Source organism: Chrysochloris asiatica, unplaced genomic scaffold, assembly GCF_000296735.1.
Source record: "Chrysochloris asiatica unplaced genomic scaffold, ChrAsi1.0 scaffold00267, whole genome shotgun sequence".
Lineage (NCBI taxonomy): Eukaryota > Metazoa > Chordata > Mammalia > Afrosoricida > Chrysochloridae > Chrysochloris > Chrysochloris asiatica.
The window spans coordinates 3,727,950-3,753,231 of NW_006408785.1; the positions used below are offsets into that span (position 1 = coordinate 3,727,950).

Consider the following 25,282-nt stretch of genomic DNA (forward strand, 5'->3'; position numbering starts at 1 on the left):
TTTATATTAAGGAGCTCTGGTAGCGTAGTGGTTACGAGTTGGGCTGCGAACCGCAAGGTCAGCAGTTCGAAACTAGCAGCTGCTCCGCGGGAGAAAGACGAGGCTCTCTGCTCCCGTAAAGATTTACAGCCTCGGAAACCCTGTTCAGGGTCGCTATGGGTCGAAACCAACTCAACTGCACTTAACAACAACAACAACATGTATTTATATTGGCATCCTGGTGTGTAACTGTAGGGTAAGTACTGGATTGCTAACAACAAAGTGAGTGGTTCAAACCCACCAGCTGCTCTTTGGAACCCTATAGAGGATTGGTTTGAGTCAGAATTGACTTTATAGCACTTAATAGCAATAATATTTGATTTTTTTTTTTTAGCATTTATTGCTTTTTGGTTTATAAATCTGAATTATATAAAAGATTCTCTAAGATGAAACCATTATTAGGATCAATTCTACACACACATGGTCTATTTTTCTTTTCACACATTTCTATATTTGCTTTATTAATGTTTTATTTGGACTCCTGGTGTGGTGATATAAGATCAGCGTGTGACTATGAACCACAAAGTTGGCAGTTCAAACCCACCAACTGCTCCTTGGAAACCCTATAAGGGGTCACTTAAGAGTGGGAACTGACTTGATGGCATTTAACAATAATAACAACAGCAATGATTTATTTAGGATCTTTGCATCTATATTCATTAGTAATTGTGTTAAATAGTTTTCTGCATTATGCATGTTTAGTTTTGATATTAGGGTTTTGTAGACTTGCAGATTGAATTAAGAAGTTTTCAGGTTCCTTTAGAACTCTGAAGCTATTAATAGAATTATTTGTTCCATTAAAGCTTGCTAACACTGACATTTAAAGGCCCTTGAAATAGGCTTGGTAAACAGTGTTGATGAGATGCTCCGTTTCTGTACTTCCTACCATACTTACTGGTTCATTTAAGGTTCTTATTATTTTCTGAGCCTAATTTGTCAATGATTGCTCACCCCTGCCTAAACTATTAAATCTGAAAGACTGTGATGATATAAATTTGCATGAAGAGCCAATGATACTGAAGGAGGAAGTCCATGGTGCATTGATGGAATTGGCAAAGAATAAGGCACTAGGAATTGATGGAATAAAAATTGAAATCTTTCAAGACAGTGAGGCAGCACAGGAGGCACTCACTCATCTCTGCCAAGAAATTTGGAAGACGACCATCTGGCCGACTGATTGGAAGAGATCCATATTTGTGCCCATTCCAAAGAGAGGTGACCCAACAGAATGCGGAAATCATCCAACAATCTCTTTGATATCCCATGCGAGTAAAGTTTTACTAAAGGTAATACAGAAATGGCTGCAAGCATATATTGACAGAGAACTTCCAGAGGTTCAAGGTGGATTCAGAAGAAGCCGTGGAATGAGGGATATCATTGCTGATATCTGTTGGACCTTGGCTGAAAGCAGAGAATATCAGAAAGATGTTTATCTGTGCTTTATTGACTATTCAAAGTCTTCCAAATGTGTGGATCATGACAAGATATGGGCAACATTGTGAAGTATGAGTATTCCGGAACACTTAATTGTGCTCATGAGGAATGTGTACCTGGAATAAGAGGCTGTTGTTTGAACAGAACATGGAAACACTGAATGGTTTAAAATTAAGAAAGGTGTGCGACAAGGTTATATTCTTTCACCATACTTATTCAACCTGTATGCTGAGCAAATCATCTGAGAAACTGGGTTCTATGAAGAAAAATGTGACATCAGGATTGGAGGAAGACTCATTAACAACCTGTGATATGCAGATGATACAACCTTGCTTGCTGAAAGTGAAAAGGACTTAAAACATTTACTGATGAAAATCAAAGAGCACAGCCTTCTGTATGGATTACATCTTAATGTAAAGAAACAAAAAACTTCACCACTGGACCAATAAACAACATTCTAATCAATGGAGAAAAGATTGAAGTTGTCAAGGACTTCATTCTTCTTGGCTCAACTGTCAACACTCACTGAAGCAGCAGTCAAGAGATCAAACAGCGTATTGCATTAAGCAAATTTGCTGCACCAGACCTTTTTAAAGTGTTGAAGAGCAAAGATGTCAGCTTGAGGACTAAGGTGCACCTGACCCAAGCCATGGTGTTTTCAATAACCTCATATGCATGTGAAAGCCTTCACTAACTTTATTAAAGTGGGCAAATTACTCAATTTTTCTGACTTGTAGTTTTCTCTTCAGTAAATGAAAATGCTAATGATAACCAAGACAAAGTTCCTGAAATAAAGCCTAGAGCGTATGGTAGATTAAGTGAAAATGAGTAATATGAAAGAGCTTCAAAAAGTTCATGGAAAAAAATCCATTATTTTTAATTCCATTTTTCCACAAACATTTTGAAGCCCCTTGTATATGCTGTTTTGCTGAGAAGTGCCACTTCGTTGATAACACAAACACTTTTTATTTTCCACCTGGAAATTATCATTACTCTGTATTACTTAATAACTAAAACTGTTTCTTTAATCATTCTGCTTACTGTCCAGTACTTCCTTCTCTTTTATCCCATGTATTTACCTTTTTCTTAAAAAAGCTTGATTCAACTTCTAGATTACTGACATCACAGTCTTTGTGCTCTTGTTTTCATTGCCCTTTCACCTTAGTTTTCATGGTTTATGATTTTAAAGTTTCTTTTTCATGTACCATACACACTTTTTTACTACTTTATTTTCTCTACATCCTTTGTCAAAGCTGCAAACCTAGAAAAAACTATTTCCTCTGGCCTGCATTCAGACTGCTAACACATAAAATTATAAAACACACAGTAGAGCAAACGAGAGTGCTCTAAATTTATTATTAGCAGACTCAACTGAGATGACCAACTCCCTAAACAAGTTTAATAGCTTAACTACTGATCTTAATCTCCCATCCTGTGCAATATTTCAAACATTCCTTACTCTCTTAAAACTACCATCTCCTACTAATTAAGCCTTTACTTTAGAATTTGACTTCAACTCCAATGTCAATGGGATAAAAATAAGAACAAATCGCCTCTCAGACAAAAGCTCTCTCAATTCACTTTCATCAGAACTATATGTATATTTCCATGCATAATCAACCTCTTCCCTCTCTTACAAGAGATAATCACTCAAATGGAGTTCTAAAGACATTGTTCACCCCTTTCTGCTTCTTATAACATTCTTTTTCATTAGTTTTTCTCTTCTTTACACTTTTTCTTTTCAAACTCTTTTTGTCTCAAAGTTGACCTATTAAATTTTGGAAGTCCTAGTTTTCTCCTCCCACTCTTAACTTTCTTGCAAGATTATTTCATAATATTGTATAGTCAGTAAAGCACAGTTAAATATCTTTCTGGTATTCTCTGCTTTGGCCAAGATCCATCTGATGTTGGCAATTATATTCCTCATTCCCTGTTCTGATCTGAATCTGGTTTGAACCTCTGGAAGTTCCTTGGCAATGCACCTAACTTGTTGTAGTTAAGTGCCATCGAGTCCATTCTGACTCACAACCACCCTGTATAGGATTTCCAAGGAGCAGCTGATGAGTTTGAGCTGCTGACCTTGTGGTTCAAACCAATTTTGTTTTAGCCCAAAGCACCACACCAGGTGTCCCTACTGTTGTTGTTCAGTGCTATCAAGTCAGTGCTCACTCATAGCAACTCTGTATATGGTTTCAAGAAGTGGCTGGTGAGCTTCAACTGCCGAGTTAGCCGTTCAAACCAACCCTGTAGTCCAGCGCATTAACCCACAGCGTCACATCCCTCTTATTCCTCTATTCCTTTCTATGTTCCTGCCATCCTGGGCTTAATTCAGTTCTTAAAAAATGTTGAATTATTTTCTCACTAAGCCCTTCACACCTGTTATTTTCTGTCAAGAATGTTCTTTCTTACCTGTAGCTTCCAACTAGTTAAAAGCTGTTTTCCTTCAGATTTTAAAGCAATGGAGGCCCTCTATTTTTAAACAACTCAACAGCACTTAACAACAGCAACACACATATATGTGGACTCTTGGTGTGGCGCTGTAGGATCAGCACTGGACTGAACCCTAAGGTTAGTAGTTCAAACCCACCACCTGCTCCTTGGAAACCCTATACAGCATTGCTATGGGTTGGAACCAACCTGATGGTACACAACAACAACAACATATTATGGCTATTGCATAATTTTTATGCATCCTTATGGATATTTGGGTTGTTTCTAGTTAAAGCATATGTGTATATATGCGTGTGTTGTTGTTGTTGTTGTTGTTGTTAAGTGCTGTTGAGTTGATTCTGACCCATAGTGACCCTGTATAGGGTTTCCAAGGAGTAGCTGGTGAGCTTGAACAGCTGACCTTGCAGTTCAAATGGCTTTGCATTCTGGCACATTAGCACACAGCACCACACCAGGACTCCATATGCATGCATCTATACATACATGCATATTTTAAGTATTTTTATCATGAATGTTTTATGTTTATCGCTTTTTGAAGATTAAATGTTTTCTATTCTGTTTTCTTCAATTAGGAATCACTAACCCATGATTATATTAAATTAATTCCTCAATTGGGGAATTTTAAACCACATTAATGGTATGATTTTCAATTTTAGTCATCAAAATGGGTTAAATTATGATTAAATTTATCAAGGGAAACATTTTTTTCTTTTTTATGCAGAGATAGTAAAGTTTCTTTGGCATTTCTCTTTGAGGAACATATTTTTAAGACTATAATATTGTTTTTTAGATTGGAAAAATCTTAGCTATTAATTAGATTTTCCACCGGGATGGGAATTTGCTTATTGACTACCATAAATATCTAATCTTGTCATTTTGTAGATAGCATTGTATATCCAGAAGATATATGTATTATCATTAACTGGTATTACATGTGCAGTCTACTGACTTTTCTTATCACATTGTCTATATACACTGTCTTAAAACTCTGGCTGTTTGAAAATTTAAATATACAGTACTTAAAGTTACTCTCTAAGTATTAACAATTGCATTTTAAGTGCCATTTAAAAAAGGACTATGTGGACTGAAAATTTTAGCACATTATAACTTGATATTTCCTTTTAACATTACAGTGAAATGTGTTTTGTGCAACCCTTAGATTCAAAATGAAGGGTCCCTTTTGATGTTCTCCTTTCTAATTTGTGACCTGTTAATAGTGATTCAAGCATATTCTATTCTAAATACTCTTTCAAAGTGTAAGAAGCAAAAAGGGAACAATTTCTAAAAATTAAACCTGTAGCATCAGATTAGACTTTTACTGTGAATGAAATTTCCGTTACGGTTATTGAAGGATTTCCATGGAGTCCTGGAGATGTAATGTTTAGGTGCTTAGTTACTAACCAAAAGTGGCTCTGGTGAAAGATGTGGCAGTCTGCTTCCATAAAGTTTACAACTATAATGATTACAGCCTTTGAAATCCTACAGGACAGTCTTCCTCTGTCTCATAAATCACTATGAATTGGCATGAACTTGATTGATGGCAATGGGCTTAAAGGAATTCCAGGGTGGAGAGGCAATGGGAATGGTTCAAATTATTGAAAGATTTAAAGTCTAAATCTCAGGTACACAAACTAAGGTAGACAGGAATGATGATGCTTATCAATCTGTATTACACTCAACATAGAGTTGTTGTTGTTGTCAAGTGAGTTGGCACCTACTCATAGCAACCCTGTATAAAGTTTCCAAGGATTAGCTTGTGGATTTGTACTGCCAACCTTTATCTTCAAACTGACCTTGTGATTCAGTGCATTATCCTGCAGCAACACAAGAGTAGCAGTTCTGAAAATGTATTAAAGTCATTAAAGAACTATGCTATGTATGGAAGAAGCATGGATATTGGTATAATCTGACTTCACATACTGACTCTACACCTTACTAGCTGTATGACCATGTGATATGTAATTAAAATTTCAGTTTTGTCATCTGTAAATGGAGGGTAATTACATCTATCTCATTGGATATTTGTCAGGATTAATTAAGAAAAATAACACTGAGAATCTAGAACAGGTTTTGGCACATAGTTGTTATTAAGTGCTGCCCAGCCAGTTCCAACCCATAATGACTCTGTATAGGGTTTCTGAGGAGCACCTGGTGAGATTGGACCACCGACCTTGTGATTCAAACCAACTTGGTAATCCAGTGCATTAACCCGTAACGCCACACAAGGACTGACTGAAATTCAATCATTCGTCATCTGTAATTGTTACCTGGCTTCCCCAACAAAGTATCAAACCCAAATTATTTACCTGGAAGAGAGGAATCATAAAATGTTTATAATACTAAAATGACTTAATGATGAAATTTTAATAAATATTAGCTTACATGACTTTTTAAAAATATTTTGTATTCACTGTAATAGACACAGTTTATTAAAGATGAAATTGAATGTTGATTAATTGACCAAAGTTTAAAAACTAAATATTTCCGAATGTAATCAATTTATTATTTCCTCTTGGACAATGTTATTTTTACATGTCATTGAGTCTCTTTTCCACTCATAGTTACCCCATGTAATTAATAGAGTAGAATTGACCTCTAGACTTTGCTTAGCTGGAGTTTGCCTGGGCTTTGGTGCCAGCTTTTCATTAGCCTCAATCCTCTAATGTTTCAGTTAGCAACTAAGCAGTTAACTATTGTACCACTGGGACTCCACTTTTGGTCAATAGCTTTTAGGAGACAAAATAACATAGCTGGATCTCTGCTTTATATGATCAAAATAGAGTATATAGGATTAAATAAGTATTTTTAAAAATATAAAACCATAAAAATAACAGAAAACATAATGAATTTTTAAAAAGTTTTTTGAATGAAAAAGGTTTAGCTGTATAAGACATCCAAATCTTGCATGCCAGTTTGTAGTACTGTGGTGGCTTGTGTTTGCTGTGATTCTGGAAATTATGCCACCAATATTTTAAATACCAACAGGGTAACCCAAGGTGGACAGGTGTCAGTTGTGCTTCCAGACAAAGACAGACTAGGAAGAAGGAGAGATGGACTACTTATGAATATTTAGTCACTGAAAACTTTATGAATAGCCATGGAACACTTTCAGCACCAGAATATTGACTATTGAAACATGGTAAGAGCACCAAAGTATTGTCAGATATAGTGTCAGAAGATGAGCCCCTCAGGTTGGAGGGCATTCAAAATATGACTGGGGAAGAGCTGTCTTCTTAAAGTATAGTTGATCATTGGATAGTTAATAAGAAAGACCTTAGAAGAATTCATGTATTTGAGCTATAGTGTTGGAGAAGAATATTAAACATATCTTTATCTGTCAAAAGAACAAACCAATCTGTATTGGAAAAAATACAGACAGAATACTCCCTGGAAGCCAGGATAGCCAGACTTTGTCTCTCATACTTCAGACATAATTGCCAGGAGGGACCAGTCCCTGGAGAAGGATATCATGTTTGGTAAAATGAAGGGTTGGAGAAGAAGAGGAAGATCCCCAACAGGATGGATTGGCACAGTGGTAGAAGCAATGGGCTCAGGCGTAGCAATATTTGTGAAGTTGGCCCAGGACTGGGCAGTGTTTCATTCTGTTGTGCATGGGGTCACTATGTGTCAGTACCAACTCAATGACACCTAACAAAAACAATATAAGACATAATGTCTAGAAGTTACAAATGGATAAATTGAAAAATCTAACAGTGTCAAAAATTTGGAAGCAATTATACTGTATAGACAAATTTCAAAGTCAAGTAACAAGATGTGAACATTTTTGGCAGCATAGATGATCAGAAAATGATAATTTCTGTAGTACACAAAGAACTCTTAGGAATAAATTTTAAAAAGGACAAACTTAAGTTTTAAACAGGTGAAAATAACAAGAATATGTTGCAAAAACAAATGCAAATGGCATTTAATATTTAACGAAATGCTCATTTTCATTCTTGATGTTAAAAATGCAAATCAAGTAAGAATATGGCTTTTTTTAACCTATCAGAATATTAAATCCACTGATACTTCATATTTTGGCTTGTGTGTGGTATAGCAGTCACGTTCATTTACTGTGTTTGGACTATAAACTACAATCTTGAAAGAATTTGTACATCAGTGTTTAAAGTGCACTATCTACTAGGAAGAATTTATTCACTGAATATCTTAGCACACAAACGCAAAGCTCTATGTGTTTAAGAATTTTCCTTGAGGATTATCTATATGGATTTTCTTTTCAGTCCTAAATGTTCATAAAGGGAGAAAATAAAATAACTGAATTTATATCCCTGAAAAGGTAGAATATTAGCAATGATAAAGATTAGGAAAGAATCGTAACTGTAGATCTGGAAAGATTTAGAAGTTATTTCTTTGGGGAAAGAGAAAAATATACAAAGTTTTTATTTTAAAATTATATTTATGTAAAGAAAGCAAATATAAATGTGGATTTAGGTATTATGAATTGAATTATGTTCCCTCAAAATATGTATTAACTAGACTAGGCTATCAATCTCATCATTATATAATTATCCTTCCTTTTGTGATCTGATATAATTATCATATGTGTGGAATCCTGGTGTGGCATTGTAGGATCAGCACTGGACTGCAAACCACAGGTCAGCAGTTCAAACCTACCACCTGCTCCTTGGAACACTATACAGGATCGCTATGAGTCAGAGCCAACTGGATGTCACTTAACAACAACAGCAACAATGATGTTAATGAAAGAGTTCTCGTAATGCTGTAGGATAAGCACTGGATGCAGTTCAATCCTACCAACCATTCTGTTCCTTTAAAGATTTACAGTCTCAAAAACCCTATAAGGATGGCTATGAATTGGAATCTACTTGATGGCAGTAGATGGTGGAAGGATATGTTGTTAATATGATAGGATAAGAGGCAGGTCTATTAATGAGGCAAGATAACATTATCTATGGATTTAAGTTGTTTCTTGAATCCATTTATATTGAGATATAACAGAGTTTGTGGCACTGTGGGTTAACGCCCCAGATTGCAAAGCCATTTATTTGAACTGCGAAGTTGGCGGTTTAAGCTCACCAGCAGCTCCTCAGAATCCCTATACAGGGTCGCTATGGGTCCAAATTGACTCAACAACAACAACAACAGTAAGCAATCAAAGATCAGAGGTATTTGACTCCCACTAAGAATGAAGAGCCAGGAGTTGGTAACCTTCTTTGAAACTTAGAGTCTCTGCACTGAGAGGCTACTAGACCCAAAGGGAAGATTGATGCCAAGATGGAGATCCCTAAGAAACTCTGGGCCCAAAGAAAGATGTTGAAAGGAGACAAGGACCTTCCCCCAGAATCAATAGAGAAAGAAAATCTTCCCCTAGAGCTGGAATCCTGAATTTGGAATAGCTGATAGATTTGAATGGCCAACTTTGAGGTTCAAATCAACCTGTGGCCCAGTGCTTATTCTACAGTGCCACATCAGGACTCCAAGATGATGAATAGATATAAATTGTAGGGACTTTTATGTCATCAGAAGCCAGCAGGTAATTTTAATTGTTGAAAAACATGTGCTATGTGTCCTTGAAAAGGAACTAAGGAACTGTCAAAACATGACATTCATGAGTTGAAATGACACATTGATGTTTAATGAGTTTTGTTTCTCCTCAGATAAAGCCAAAGGAAGATCAAGAGCAGGGACTCATTTTGACTCAGCCCGGAGACGGAGTCGAGCGGTCCTTTATCATATCTCAGGGCACCTGCAAAGAAGAGAAAAGAACAAATTGAAAATAAATAATGTAGGTGATATGTGCATGCCTATGAAAACTAGAGTTTCTGCTGGTGGCAATGCTTGATTTGTTAAAGAAATACTCCAATTGCTCATTTATTGGGTTTCTCAGATTTCTTTCCACTTTGATTTGTGCTTTCCTATAAAGAATAAACTGGAAAAGTTCAGCAGTCATGAGGCAGTTTTGTAATAAAAATGCTTAATCATAATGTTACCACAGCACAGAGATTAGAATATTATTGCAGTGCAGTACAATATGGTACCAGGGATTCTGCAAATTGGGACATACTAGATACATTTTATGAAACTAGATGATGCAGCAAGTCATACAATACATTCGCAGTTTGTTGATTAAAATTTCTCAAATTTAATTTTAGTACTTTTGATTTTGCCCTTTAAGCCTCACTTAATGCTTTTTTCCTCTGGGGACCATGAACAAATCAAAGTCATTACTCCACTTTAAAATTAACATTTTATACAGAACACAGTTGGAAATTTTGCACACTGAAATGCTGAATTTGAAATTACATGCCATACTTCAGTTTTGTACAAAGTCGTACTCTTAATAAATTATAGTTGTTATCCAGAACTTCTGGAAGTTAGGGATAAAAGGAGATTCTTTTGCATCTTAGTTTTTACATAGAACCTAGGAGATTACCTGACAAATACTTTGATAATATAATAATGTAATAGACATACAAACACTTGGTTTTCCTGATTGTGATGAACTCCAGATATGCAGTGAAGTCTAAATGAAATTGTTATGAACCTGATTCATTTCCAATGTGATTCCTTTCTGGTAGTCAAAGCAAGGTGTTTTGTTCAGTTTGAGCTCCAGATCCATCAGTTATAACCATTCTGGTCTCCACACTGCATAGTTGAGAGTCACACATTGATTGTTGTCCTGATTTTTCATAGAAATTTTCTAGGGATAACTGTACCTTGTCGTTGTTAAATACCATGGAGTCAGTTCTGACTCATAGTGACCCTGCAAAGGGTTTCCAAGGCTGTAAATCTTTACGGGAGCAGAAAGATTTACAGTCTCCCACAGAACAGCTGATAGTTTTGAACTGCCGACTTTAAGGTTAGCAGCCTGATGTGTAACCACTACACTACCTGTGCCTTGTTGTTGTTGTTGTTAAGTGCCGTCAAGTTGATTCCAACCCATAGTGACCCTGTATAGGGTTTCCGCGGAGCACCTGGTGAGTTTGAACTGCTAACCTTGCAGTTTAAATGGCTTTGCAGTCTGGCGCATTTACCCACAGCGCCACACCAGGGCTCCCTGTGCCTTATGAATTCTTGAAAGTCCAGGGAGACACTTGAAACAGTGCACAACCACTTAATCTATGGAGCTGGTTCCTATTTCCATCTCTCTTGGTGCCATTAAATGAGCCCTAAGAAGATACACTGCCCTGGACTGCAAAGTTGGTTTGAACTGCAAGGGGAGCAGTTCAGACTTACCAGCTGCTCCTTGGAAACCGTATACAGGGTCGCTATGAGTTGGAACCGACTTGACAGCATATAATAACAACAACAATAAGATACAAAGGTAACCACATTGGGACTTGATTCTAAGCAACCCAACGGAAAAGCACCCAAACAAATATTAGCCAGAAATTCCAAAATGCAGAAAGCTAGCACTCTCTCACATCCTTTCACTGAGAATCACTTAGTCATAGCACATAATATAGAGCTTTAGAATGCATTTGCTGAACATGCTGTTTTTCCCTTTAGTTTCAACAGAGCACAAAAAAGTACTAAAAAATCAGATAAAAAAAATCATAACACTTACTATTTAGCTAATTTGCTTAATTGGCATTCATTTAAGAAGTATAAATATCAGGTTAGAAGATCAAAATAATACATAATAATTAAGAATGTCTAATCAGCATGAAAACTCTGACATTGCAGGTAGTGTCCTACTTCAGAAAGCAAAGTGTTGAATTAGGACTAGCCCTTTTCACCATATTGTTTTCAATGAAAACAGGGTAGAAAGGCTAAATGACAGCAGAAAAAATAAAGAAGAGGAGGAAATGACCTGGATAGTTCAATGGCTAAGAAATCCATCTTTATAGAATTTAGATTATAGTAGCATTCAAGTGCCCACACAAATAAGAAATCTTAATATTTTATGGTGGTGGCTGTGTGCCGTGGAGTCGGTTCCTTCTCATAGCGACCCTGTGCAGGGTTTCTGAGGTTGTAAATCTTTACGGGAGCAGAACGCCTCATCTTTCTCCCGCGGAACAGCTGGTAGTTTCGAACTGCTGACCTTGAGGTTCACAGCCCGATTCATAACCACTACGCTACCAGAGCTTCTTTAATATTTTACAGCTCTTTGCAATTAAGATATTCCTATTACTTATGTCTCATTATTTGATTCTTATAGCAATTTTATAGTATATATTATTTTTTTTAGTTTCATTTTAATGATGGGAGAAATTTTCCAAATTATCTCACATGTAGGTCTCTAACATAGAAGTAGCAGATGTAGGATTCAGACCTAAGTTTTCTGATTCAAAGTCACTATGTTTATAACTTTGCTTTGCTGTATAACTACTGTAATCCTGTGGGATAGCATGTGTGATTCACTCATTAACTAATAGAATCATTGGGCCATTGGCATGATTTAGGAATCAAGACTTAATAATGCCTTTCAGTTCTGGCTATGTCATTAATTGCTATATCCTGGAAAAAGAGTTTAATTTCTGTCTTTTATAATTTCTTCCTTACTCCTTATGTAAACTGAGACTAGGAGGGTCCATGTGTTTCCAGTTGAAAGAACCATTGCAAGAGCACATGAAAGTCTAAGGAGATAGAAAAGGGAGAGTGCTATAAATACCAAATATTTTGAGCACTTTAGGTGTTGTTGTTGTTGTTGTTGCTAAGTGCTTTTGAGTTTGTTCCAACCCATAGTGATCCTGTGTAGGGTTTCTAAGGAGCAGCTGGTGGGTTTGAACTGCTGAACCTGTGGTTCAAACTAACCTTGCAACCCAGTTCATTATCCAGCAGAGCCTCCCCAGGACATACTGAGCTTTCAATGTCCTTTGTAGTGCCTGTGGGGGGTGTGCTGTGGAATCAGTTTCCACTCATAGCGACCGTGTACAGCGTTTCTGAGACTGTAAATCTTTACGGGAGCAGAAATCCTCATCTTTCTCCTGCGGAACTGCTGGTGGTTTTGAACTGCTAACCTTGAGTTTAGTAGCCCAGCTCATATCCACTACTCTACCAGAGCTCCTTATTTCTTTGCTAATTCAGGAAATGTAAAAATATATTTTACATTCAAAGAAATGTAAAAATAGTTTAGGAATTAGTTACCACAATTAGGTTTTGGTTTAAATGTTGTGTTTCAATAATTTATAAGGCAGAGATTATACAATTTAGGTTTAATTGGCACTAAAGAGATATGCTTCATATTTAATTTATATAAAATTAAATTTATATATATTATAAATTATATTAAAAATAATTTATATTCAAAAGGTTTGTGGAACAATGCAGTTAAAAGATGATGGAATTTTTTGGAATTTTTTTTGCATACAATTTTACTTTCTGAAGCTGCCTCATGAGCCCCTGTTGTAAGACTGTAGGATAAGCATTGAAATTCTTGCCATGCTAACCACTAGGTCAACAGTCAAGTGCATTAGTCACTCTCGTAACCCTATACAGGTGTCTATGAGTCAGAACTGATTCAACAGCATATAGAAACATTATCTAGCTAGCTATCCATCTAGCTATCTAGTCCTGGTGGGACTACTAACTACCAGGTCAGTGGTTCAAACCCTCCAGCCACTCCTCAAAAACCCTTTACAAGTTCACTATGAGTCAAAACGGTCTCAATGGCACTTAACAACTATATATATACTAAATATGTATGTGTAAATATACAGCTAAATCGAGTTAGTTAACATTATTCCTTAAACAAACTCCATATGTTTGAGTTTATAAATAATGTTATTTGTTTCTCTTTCTTGTTAATAGAAGCACACTTTCTGATATAAGAATTTTTCTATTAAGATTTTTTTTTGGCAAAAAAAAAAAAAGAATTTTTGGCAAAAGTTAACAAATACAATGGTGACGGGAGGAAAACAGCTATTTTCTTATTCATGTGATTGTGTCACGATATATACAGATTTTGAGTTTTAAAACATTTTGAGTCTATCACTGAATTCTCAGTATTTTTCTTACTTTAAAATGTTTTAGGTAATCTGAAAAAGAAGTAGAGTGACTTATTTTCTATTTATAGCTACAACTAATATATGGCTGAACTTTTGCAACCACTTCATTAATACTGCATGCAATCTTTCACCTAAAATCAAAAGAATATACTTTACTTCTTGAGTTAGCTCAACCTTCACTCCAAGACGTGATTTCTCTCTCAAAAAAAGCAAAATTAAACTTTTTGTAACATGATAGAAACTATTTTGGATAGGAAATAACATTCTCTATTGCTTCTGGTAATACCTTATTTAACATTTTTTAAAGAATTATGTTAGAAGCCATTGTTGGTATTTTAACTGCAGGTGTTCATCAACCTTGAGGGAATGAAAATTTATGGACCCAACATCCCTCTTCTCTTAGGCACTAGCCTGAGTTTAATGAGAAGCCCAATAGAAGCATGCCATTCTCCTCTTTTTATTTCTATTCCAAAGTTTACCTTTGGTTGACACTTGCTCCTAGAAAATAGGGAATGAGGTGGAGGGAGCAGGTCAAGTATCTGGGAGTTGAATGGGCACCAGAAACAGTGGCAGATGACTTCAATGGACCTTCTATGAATAATGAAGTTGTTCTTCATCATGGAATACTGGCATTGTGGAGTGTCCTTGTGGGCTGAATAAGAATATTAATGGGAATTAGAAACAAGTGTTGAGATTGCCTTCCAAAGACATACGCCAGACAGAGGGTGAATTAAAGACATATAGTAGAATTATGTGGTTCCCTGATTCTTCTAAACCTTACCTGAATTTCAACTACTTTATTTTAGGCAGGACTTCTTGAACACACTACATAAATGTGGCCTTTCCTTAGTAGCTGAGACAAGAAAACAATACCGTGACCTGGATATAGCAGGTGTCTCAGAACTTTTAACTGCCTGTTAATTCAATGTAACTTTCAAATTTATGCTCCCAGCCCCTATCTTGTATTTTTCATTAATTGAGGTCAAAGCAAGTTTGCAAATATCTGGTCACAGGCTTGTCAAATCTCCACAATTGGTAGGATTGGGCCTCCCTTTCTCCAATAGCAGAAAGAATTGTCTATCATTTGGGACTGCTTTCAAAGTAAAATGCTTTTGCAATTGTCAAAAACTCCAGGTATTCCTCTACATTTAATCAGTTACACAGCAAACACTGGTTTTCTCCTCCCATGCCTTGAATATTAACCCTTAAATAACTGTTTTTCACCTTGCCATTTTAACAAGGGCTGGTTAGTGTCAGAATAAATCCCTGCCAAAAGGGCTGAGGTTAGGTTTCATAACTCAAAACTTTACCATCCACCACCATGCAAAAACTGTGTGCAGTTAGTATATCCTGGTTATATTTTGAAATAAATGTAAACAGCTGTTTACAATAGTATTTTGGTCATATAGCTAGAGAAAATAGTACCTTTGGTATCCTCAGAAGAATCCTAAATCGAATACATTCTTTAGAAAATTATTGTAATTTAAAAACTGTATGTACAGGATATCCACACAGCAATGGAAATACAAAGGTACCTTTGGGTTTATAATGTATGTGGGATTATACTAGCAACTGTAAATGTTTTTAGGTGACATTTTAGATAGTGGCCATTTTGTTCTTTAAAGAATAAACTCTGGATTACTCATTTAATATTTATGACTAACATGTGTATTTGTGTTAATTTATAGGGAAGATTACTACTATAGCAAAAGCCTCTGATCAATTTAGTGTATACAGCTCTGCTTTTTACGTCATCAACTTTCAAAAGTCATCTTTAAGATGTACAACATTGTATGCATGAATGTTCTTCTGAACATAAGTATGTGTTTAGGGCTACATGTGTAATCCTTCTCTCTAATTTTGTGTTTTTTCCTTTCTCTCCTTTGTGTCTTTATTCACAGAATGTGTTTGTAGACAAACCAGCATTTCCGGAGTACAAAGTTTCTGATGCAAAAAAGTCCAAATTCATACTTTTGCATTTTAGCACTTTTAAAGCTGGCTGGGATTGGCTTATTTTGTTGGCAACGTTTTATGTTGCCGTGACTGTACCTTACAACGTTTGCTTTATTGGCAACGATGACTTGTCCACGACTCGGAGCACCACAGTCAGTGACATTGCAGTGGAGATTCTTTTTATTATAGGTAAGAGCCAAAGGCTGCTTTCATAGGAGATTTGCATATGGGAAGTAAGTGGGACCCAGATTTTTCTGACACAAATTTGAACTAAGAACCATTTGCATGGGCATGACTCTGCCTCTGATGCAAATTTTGAAGAAACACAGATTATGGATTTCTGAAAATTTCCTCTTTCCGCTCTGCCACTGTTCCTTTATTCAAACAGAACTAAATGAATGGCCTATGTTTCTATAATTACTTCATCAAAAGTGGGCTAAAAAGTCTTATGGACTATTTTGTGTGTACTCGCACATCTTTTGTGGTCTTTACTATGTTGGATCACTGTTGGCACTGGGCAAGAATCTACCATTGATGCTCTAATGAGTGGTCCAGTCATAGGCATGGTTCTCCAATCACTGATGGTATTTGCTGTTGGTGGCCTGATGGCAAAAGCAAAGGGTTGCATAAATCTTTTGGTCAATGAAAAGAAGCAGTAAGTATTAAAATTTTAATTTAAGAGGAGCGCCAAATGAGTATTTGCTGAGAATATTTGTCTCTAGAATATTGACAACTTCTGTTAAAGTTGCTTCACTCTTGAAATCCTTCCTTTTTTTTTTCTTTTCTTTCTTTCTTTCTTAAAACTTGTTCTTGTATAGATTGAGGCAAAATCTTGCTTGCCTGTTCCAGATTTACGGATTTCTTTTAAGGCTTAGATTTACTCACTATTGAATTCTTGGTACCTGTTTTTTTTTTCCTGGAAGTGGTGATATAGGACAACATCGTTATTGTGAAGATATGATACTATTTGTAAAACACTTCAAAAATGTAGATAGACCAAAGAGAAATGGATTTTAAAAGTTCAAAGAAAATGAAATAAACAAAGTTGACCAAAGCTATAAGGTGACTGTTTTAAAGATAGTGGTATATTTTTTCAGTAAAACTGATAGTTTGGGGGCCAGAGTACAGTGGGTTCTCTAACAGATATAACCGTGTGCTTGTTCAGGAGGTGTTTGTGTGTTTTTTGGTGGGCTTTGGTATTATTATTAAGGTAGAATCTAGAGGACAACCCCTCAGAGCCTTCTAGGGACCCCTGCCCAGACCCCAAAAGTGGTGGCTGTAGCATTTTTTACCACTAGGTGGCAATATTGTCTACTCTGGTAAGTAAATTTCAGAGTCTACAACCTCTATGAAATTTATTTATTTTAATCAAAGCTGGTCCTGGTGTGCAACTATAGTATAAGCAGCGGAGTGCTAACTCTAAGGTTGGCGATTCAAACCCACCAACCGCTCCTTGGAAACCCTATTCAGGGTCGCTATGAGTCAAAACTGACTTCTTTCTTCTTCTTGTTAAGTGCCATCAAGTCGATTCCGACCCTTTATAGGGTTTCCAGAGGAGCTCTGGTAGCGTAGTGGTTACGAATCGGGCAAAGACTCGCAAGGTCATCAGTTCGAAACTACCAGCCGCTCCGTGGGAGAAAGATTAGGCTATCAACTCCCGTAAAGATTTACAGCCTCGGAAAACCTGTTCAGGGTCGTTATGGGTCGAAACCGACTTGACTGCACTTAACAACAACAACAACAACATAGGGTTTCCAAGGAAAAGCTAGTGAGCTTGAACCACCAACCTTGCAGTTCACTTAGGGCACTTAAAAACAGAGAAAAAATAATAATTAGAATGATATGCTCATAAAGGAATATATCAAATCATTGTTCATTGACAAATAACAATATTCTTATCTTGAGTAAGAATTTGAAATGAAAACCTTAGGCAAATTGAGTATGTCCATGCCAATCCGTTATGGTTTAATATCCTTTTATTTTGCTAATTTGACTCTTCTTTCCCAAAGCCCATAACACACATACTTATTAGTATCCTTAAAAGACTCCCTGTAAGTAAGACTCATTAACAACCTGCAATATGTAGATGATACCATCTTGCTGAAAGTGAAGAGGACTTAAAATACATTCTGAGGAAGATCAAAGACACAGCAATTAGTTTGGGTTGCACCTCAGTGTAAAGAAAATAAAACTCCTTACCACTAGACCAATAAACAACATCATGATAAATGGAAAAAAGATTCAAGTTGTCAAAGACTTCATTTTGCTTGTGTCTACTATTAACACTCATGGAAACCGCAGTCAAGAAATCAAACAATGCATTGCATTAGGCAAATCTGCGGCCTGAAACCTCTTAAAGTGTGCAAGTAAAAAGATAACTGTTAGAGGATTAAGGTGCCCCTGACCCAAGCTGTGGTATTTTCTATTTTCAATAACCTCATATGCATGTGAAAGTTGGACAGTGAATAAGGAAGACCATCGAAGAATTGATACATTCAAGTTATGGGTTGGAGAAGAATATTGAAAGTACCATGGATTGCCAAAAGAACAAACCAATCTGTGTTGGAAGTACAACCAGAGTGCTCTTTGGTAACCAGGATGTCCAGACTTCGTTCCTCATACTTTGAACGTATTATCAGAAAGGAAAAGTCCCTGGAGATGAGTATCATGTTTGGTAAAGTGGAAGGTCAGAGAAAAAGAGGACGATCCCCAACAAGATGGATTGGTACAGTGGAAGCAACAACGGGCTTAAATGTAGCAAGATTGTGAGGTTGCCACAGGACCAGGAATTGTTCCATTCGGTTGTGCTTATGGTTGCTGTGAGTCAATACTGACTTGGTTGTACCTACCAACAACAACAAGAAGCAAAGGGGTAACTACTCTGTTGATTTTGTAAACAAACTTACAGAAGTAATGAAAGAAGATTTCCTTTTTCACTTTTTCTAATCCAAAAAGAACTTGAAAGGAATTTTAAATTTCAGAATTCAGCACCATGCAAATATGACTAAGAATGGACTTTCTAGTAAGAAAGGGAATTACAAATAATGTATAAACATGTTAAAGGAAATTCCAACCAAAACAAAACAAGACTCCCTGTGTCCTTAACCAAAGTTCTCAAGAATTTTGGTAATCATTCAACATGTCTAAGCCTGAGGCATTCAACATGTCTATCACCATTTTATGACATTCTGGCTAGGTGCTGTAGGATAAGCACTTAACTGCTCACCACAGTTGGAGGTCCAAACCTGTACAGGATTGCTCTGAGTCACAACTAACTCCAGGACACTTAGCAACAACATTATTACTTGTGAGATACTAGATATAAGTACTATCTGCTTAGCATATAGTTTCATCTTACTATCATTATACTGGAATCCTGGTGTGACACTGTGGGTTAATGCGCTGGACTGCAAAGTTGGTTTGAACTGCAAAGTTGGCGGTTCAAGCTCACCAGCTGCTCCTTGGAAATGCTTTACAAGGTCCCTATGGGTCAGAACTGACTTCACAGCATTTAGCAACAACAACAAATTATTATACTGGTTTAGCTCTGTATGATAAAGCACTGGACTGCAAGGTCAGTTTGAAACACAGGTCATTGTTTCAAACTCACCAGCCGCTCATTGGAAGTCCTATACAGGATAACTATATGTCCGAACCAACTTGATGGTAGTTAACAGCAACAACAATTATTATTACAACTTCTGGTAGGATAGCTACTGTAGGATAAGCATTGAACTGGTAACCACAAGATTAGCTGTTCAAGCCCACCACTTGCTCTCAGAAATCCTATATAGGGTCACTATGAGACCACCTGCTGTCAAAAATCCTATAGAAGGTTGCTGTGAGTCAGAAATGATTGATGACATGTAACAACAACTTTATTATTACTGTTATTTAACAACTCTGCCACAAGGACAAGGTTATACTTTGAGTTTCTTATCCACTCTTCCTGAGTTATAGATCATTGACTTCCTTAGCGGTTGGAGGAGTCCTGGTGTGGTGTCAGTTTGGGCCACAAGGACAGTGGTTCAAGCTTGACAACTGCTCCTCCACAACCCTATACAGGGTCTCTATGGGTTTATTACCTACTCAAAGGCATTTAAGAAGAACAACAACAAAGGGCTGAGAAAGAAGTCTTGGAGATGCAAATGGCTAAGCACTTAGTTGCTGAACAAAAGGTAAGTACATGGAGAGAATGCTTGATTATGTAGGAGAAAGACCTAGTTATCTGCCTCCAGAAAAACTGCAGACACAGAAACCCTATGAGGCAGCTCAGTTCATGGGGTCACTCCAAGTCAGAATCAACCTGACAGCACCTAATCACAGCAAGGGCTTAGAAGTCACTTCTGGTTTTCTACACTTACTGGCAGATAGGTCTTGTTCCCATGAGTATAGATACTGATGAGTTCTTTTATGAGACTGTTTTATTTCGTTTTAGACTACTTTCTTTTACTAAACCAAAAGAAAGACTCTGGCGTTCTACCCTGAAATTACCCTAGGTATTCTTTCTTACTCCACCACTCATCTGTCAGATTCTCATACTGTAGTGGCTTATGAAATGCTGTGATTCTGGAAGCTGTGCCACTTGTATTTTAAATACCAGCAGGGTCACCCATGGTGGACAGCTTTCAGATGAGCTTTAAGATGAAGACAGACTAGGAAGACAGAGTGATGAACTGCTTCCAAATATTTAGTCACTGAAAACCTTATGAATAGCAGGGAAACACTGTCAGATATAGTGCTGGGAAATGAGCCCCTCAGGTTGGAAGGCACTCAAAATGCGACTGGGGAAGAGCTGCCTCCTCAAAGTAGAGTTGTCCGTGATGATGCAAATGGAGTAAAGCCTGTGGGAGAAAAGTCCATGGGACTTTCATTTGCTGATGGGGCACAACTCAAAATGAAGAGAAACAGCTATAAACATCCATTAATAATTGGAACATGGAAACTTGATCTCTTCCATTCTATATCCCTGATTTTGAGTCTCCAGATTTCTTTTTCCCCCAAAACTCATAGAACATTTCAAAGGAACACATTCTAGGTCCCTCAACATTACCCAAACTACTATTTGTTATAGTTTAAATCAAAGAAAGCAGAATTTTGAGGGGATAGGTTAGAGATGGAAACTCTGTTTTCAGAAGTTTATCTACCCAGATGGAAATTATGTTGCAAACTAATAGTTTCACATTTTTGTCTAAAATAGAATTGTATGATTTTATTACAGTATTTATGTTAATATTTCCCAAAGGGGTCTAAAAACAATCACTGAGCAATCATTTAAAAGATGAGGAATAAATAATTATATATCCTTTAATACTATATTTTTTATACTAACGCAGCGTGTATACTATATAATATTTATTAAATTGGTATGTATGGGGGGAATCCATATAGATATTTAATATCATTTAGTTTTAAATTTCTGTTGATGTTGCGTGCTATCTGACTCATAAGAACCCTGTATAGTTTCAGGGTAATAAATCTTTATGGGAGCAGAGAGCCTCATCTTTCTTTAATAGTGTTATTAAATTTACATTTTAATAAGCAATTGTTTTTGTTGTTATGTGCCATTGCACTGATTCTGACTCACAGAGATGCTGTATAGAGTTTCTGAGACTGAAATCTTTGCAGAAGCAGAAAGCTTCATGTTTATCCCATGGAGCAGCTAGTGGGCTCGAGCCACCAACCTTGTGCTTTGCAGAGCCACCAACCTTGTGCTTATCTTCCAGAGCCACCACACTCTCCTTAATAAACAATTAGATTGCAATTATTAAAAATAAGTTAAATATTTTGCTATTGTGCCACTTTATACAAAAGTCAGGTAATGTGATTATTTTCTAACTGGGATAAAGGAGAAATGTTCCATAAGAGCAGGAATTATATGAAATTAGCAAGATGGTGTATCTCTTTGTGGGATTTACAATGTACTTTACTATTATGAAATCTCTGAAAAATTCTCTTATAAATAATTTTGTTTTGCTGTGATTAATCCAGCATCTCCCAAAGTTACTTTTTAACCAGAACTCATTTTTTCATAGTACACTTAGTAAAAATCTTTTAGAAATAATGATAGAAAAAAATATATGCAGACAAATTCACCATAAAAAATTATCTCAAAACTTCAATATGAATGGTGGACCAGAATCTCTCCCAAGCACTGTCTTATTCTTAAGTTTTTTTGGTTTTTGTTGTTAGGTGCTGGTTATAATTTATACCGACCTTATGCAAATCAGAATGAAACACTGTGTGGTCCTGTGCCATCCTCACAATTGTTGATAAGTTTGTGCCCGGTGCTGCTGACACTGTGCCAACCTATCTCATTGGGGGTCTTTCTCTTTTTAGCTGATCCTCCACTTTACCTAGCATGATGCCCTTCTCTAGAGACTGGACCTTCCAGACAGTATGTCCGTAGTATGAGAGATGAAATCTTGCCATCTTGGTTTCTAAGGAGCATTCTGGCTGTACTTCTTCTAACACAGATTTGTTTGTTCTTCTAGCAGGCCTTGATACTTTTATTATTCTTCTCAAACACCACAACTCAAATGCATCAGTTCTACTATGAACTTCTTTATTCATTTTTCAACTTTCACATTCCACGACCTTGTCTGAATCCAGCTTGAACCTCTGGCAGTTCCCTGTCAATGTACTGTTGCAGCCATTTAAAAATTATCTTCAACAGGATTTTACATGCGTGGGAGATTAATGATACTGTCCTATAATTTCCACATTCTGTTATGTCACCTTTCTTTGGAATGGGCATAAATATGGATTTCTTCCAATCATTCGGCCACATATCTGTCTTCCAAATTTCTTAGCATAGGTGAGTGAGTCCTCCTGTTTACCTCAATTTGCTGAAAGATAACAATTTGCATTCTGTTAACTCCCATAGTCTTGTTCTTTGCCAATACCTACAATGCACCTTGGACTTTTTCTCTCAGTACCATTGGCTCTTGATCATATGCTACCATTTCTTTTTGACAGAGTGATTCTGTATATCTTTCCATCTTCCTTTGATGCGTCCTGTATTGTTCAATATTTTACCCATTATTCAATATTTTACCCATGAAATATCCTTCAATGTTACAAGTTGAGGCTTGGACTTCCCCCCCCCCCAGTTTTTCATCTTGAAAAATGCTGAGTGTGTTCTTCACTTTTGGTTTTCTAATTCAAAGTCTGCAAATTTCGTTATAATACTTAAGTTTGCCTACTTGAGCTGCCCTTTGAAATGTTCTGTTCAACTATTTTATTTCCTTATTTTTTTTTCATTTGCTTTAGCATCTCTACACAGGAGAGCAAGTTTCAGAGTCTCACCTGACATCCATTTTGGTTTTTTCATTCTTATTTGTCTTCTTAATGACCTTTTGGCTTTATTCCTGTATGATATTCATGATGGCATTCCAGAACTCTTCTAGTCTTTGGTCATTAGTGTCTAATGCATCAAAATCTGTTCTCAAGATCATCTCTAACTTCAGGCAGGATATGCTCAAAATATTCAAGAGAGATGTGTTCAAGGTTGCAGTCTTCGTGTGGTGTTATAGGATCAGCACAGGATTGCTAACCATGAGGTTGACAGTTCAAAGCCACTAGCTGCTCTTTGGAAACCCTATATAGGGTCACTGTGAGTCAGAACTGATTCGGCAGCACATAACAACAATAAAGTTCAATGTCAAATTTTGGCACTTTGTGGGCTTGTTTAATGTTCTTCATCTTCATCCTGAGCTTGCATATGAACATTTTATGGTATTTTCCACAGTTTGCCCCTGGCCTTGTTTTTGCTAATGATAGGGAGGTTTTCCACTTACTCTTCCCACAGATGTAGTCAATTTGATTTCTGTGTATGCCATCTGGTGCGACCCATGTGTATAGTAGACTTTTATGTTGTTTATAAAAGATATTTGCAATGAACAGGTCATTGGTGTTGTAAAGTCCTATCATGTGATCTTCAGCATCATTTCTTTCACTAAAGCTCTATTTTCCAACAACTAATTCTTCCTCTTTGTTTCCAACCTTTATATTCAAATCACCAGTAATTACTAATACAAGTTGATTGTATGTTTCATCAGTTTCATACTGAAGAGTTGGTAGAATTCTTCAATTTCATTATCACTGGCTTTAGTGTTTGGTACGTAAGTCTGAATAATAGTGATATTAACTGGTCTTCCTTGTAGATGTATGAATAGTATCCTATAACAGACAGCATTGTATTTCAAGACAGGCCTTAAAAAGTTCTCTTTGCTGATGAATGTGACACCATTGCTCTAGAATTAGTCATTCCTGGCATTGTAAACCATATGATTGTCACATTCAAAATGACCAGTGCCAAGCCATTTCAGGTCACGACTGTCTAGTATGTGTTTCGTTTCATTTTTTGACAACTTCCAGTTTTCCTAGAGTCATGCTTTTTCAATTCCATGTTGTGATTACTGATGTATTTTTATAGCTGTTTCTCATCGTTTTGCATTGTGTCCCATCAGCAAGTAAAGATCCCCAAAGTTTTACTTTGTGTTACCACGGTCACCTCTACTCTGAGGTGGCATCTCTTCCTTGGTTGTCTTTGAATGCTTTTCAATCTAATAGGATCATCTTCTGACACTATATCTGAATATTATTCTACTCATCATGTTTCACTATTTAATATTCTTGTCTTAGCTGAGAGTGTTCTCCTGCTATTCATAAGGTTTTCTCTGGCTAACCATTCAGCAGTAGTCCCCCTCTCCTTCTTCCTAGTCTGTAAGTTCAGTTGAAACCTGCCCTCTATGTGTATACTTCGCAGGTTTTTAAAATAGCTGTGGCATAGTTCCAGCATCACAGTAACACGCAAACCACAGAAGAGTAGACTAACATACAAGTGGTGTTATTCTTTTGTAAGTCATGTTAATTCTTAGGATTGTTGTTGTTGTTAAGTGCCGGCAAGTAGATTCTGACCCATAGCGACCTTGTATAGGGTTTCCAAGGAGTAGCTGGTGAGCTTGAACGTCCAACCTTGCAGTTAAAACAGCTTTGTGGTCTAGCGCATTAACCCACAGCGCCACACCAGGACTCCAATTCTTAGGATTATAAAGGACAAATTGTTTGGCTTTAATTTACCTTTAGTTTGGAAACCATCATGCCTGACTTAGCTGCTGGTTCAACACCTTAAGGAAATTTTAAATGGAAACAAATGGTACAAATAAAAATATATATATATTCACACCAAGGTACTTTAATAGACTCCTGGTGTGGTGGTGTAAGATCAACACTGAACTGCAAACCACAAGGTCAGTAGTTCTAACTCACCAGCTGCTCCTTGAAAACCCTATACAGTGTCGCTGTGGGTTTGAACTGACTTGGCAGCACTTAACAGCAACAACAAAGTACTTTACAATAACACTGTCCTGTTGTGGTGTGGTGTACTAGACTGCTTCCCCCAAGGTCAGTGGTTCAAAACCACCAGCAGCTCCTCAGAAACCCCATAAAGGGTCACTATGAGTTGAAAC

General features: G+C 36.7%; 1 protein-coding gene across 1 annotated transcript in view; it reads left to right on the forward strand.

Annotated features, from left to right (window-relative positions):
• The window catches only part of LOC102832836 (potassium voltage-gated channel subfamily H member 8-like), a gene marked incomplete at its 3' end in the record, with an annotated part of 520,053 nt that overhangs the window by 346,975 nt on the left and 147,796 nt on the right, over positions 1 to 25,282 (forward strand). The window contains exons 4-5 of the mRNA XM_006874245.1: positions 9,564 to 9,691; positions 15,758 to 15,998. Coding sequence (XP_006874307.1) covers positions 9,564 to 9,691; positions 15,758 to 15,998 — 369 coding nt within the window. The remainder of the gene's footprint in view (positions 1 to 9,563; positions 9,692 to 15,757; positions 15,999 to 25,282) is intronic.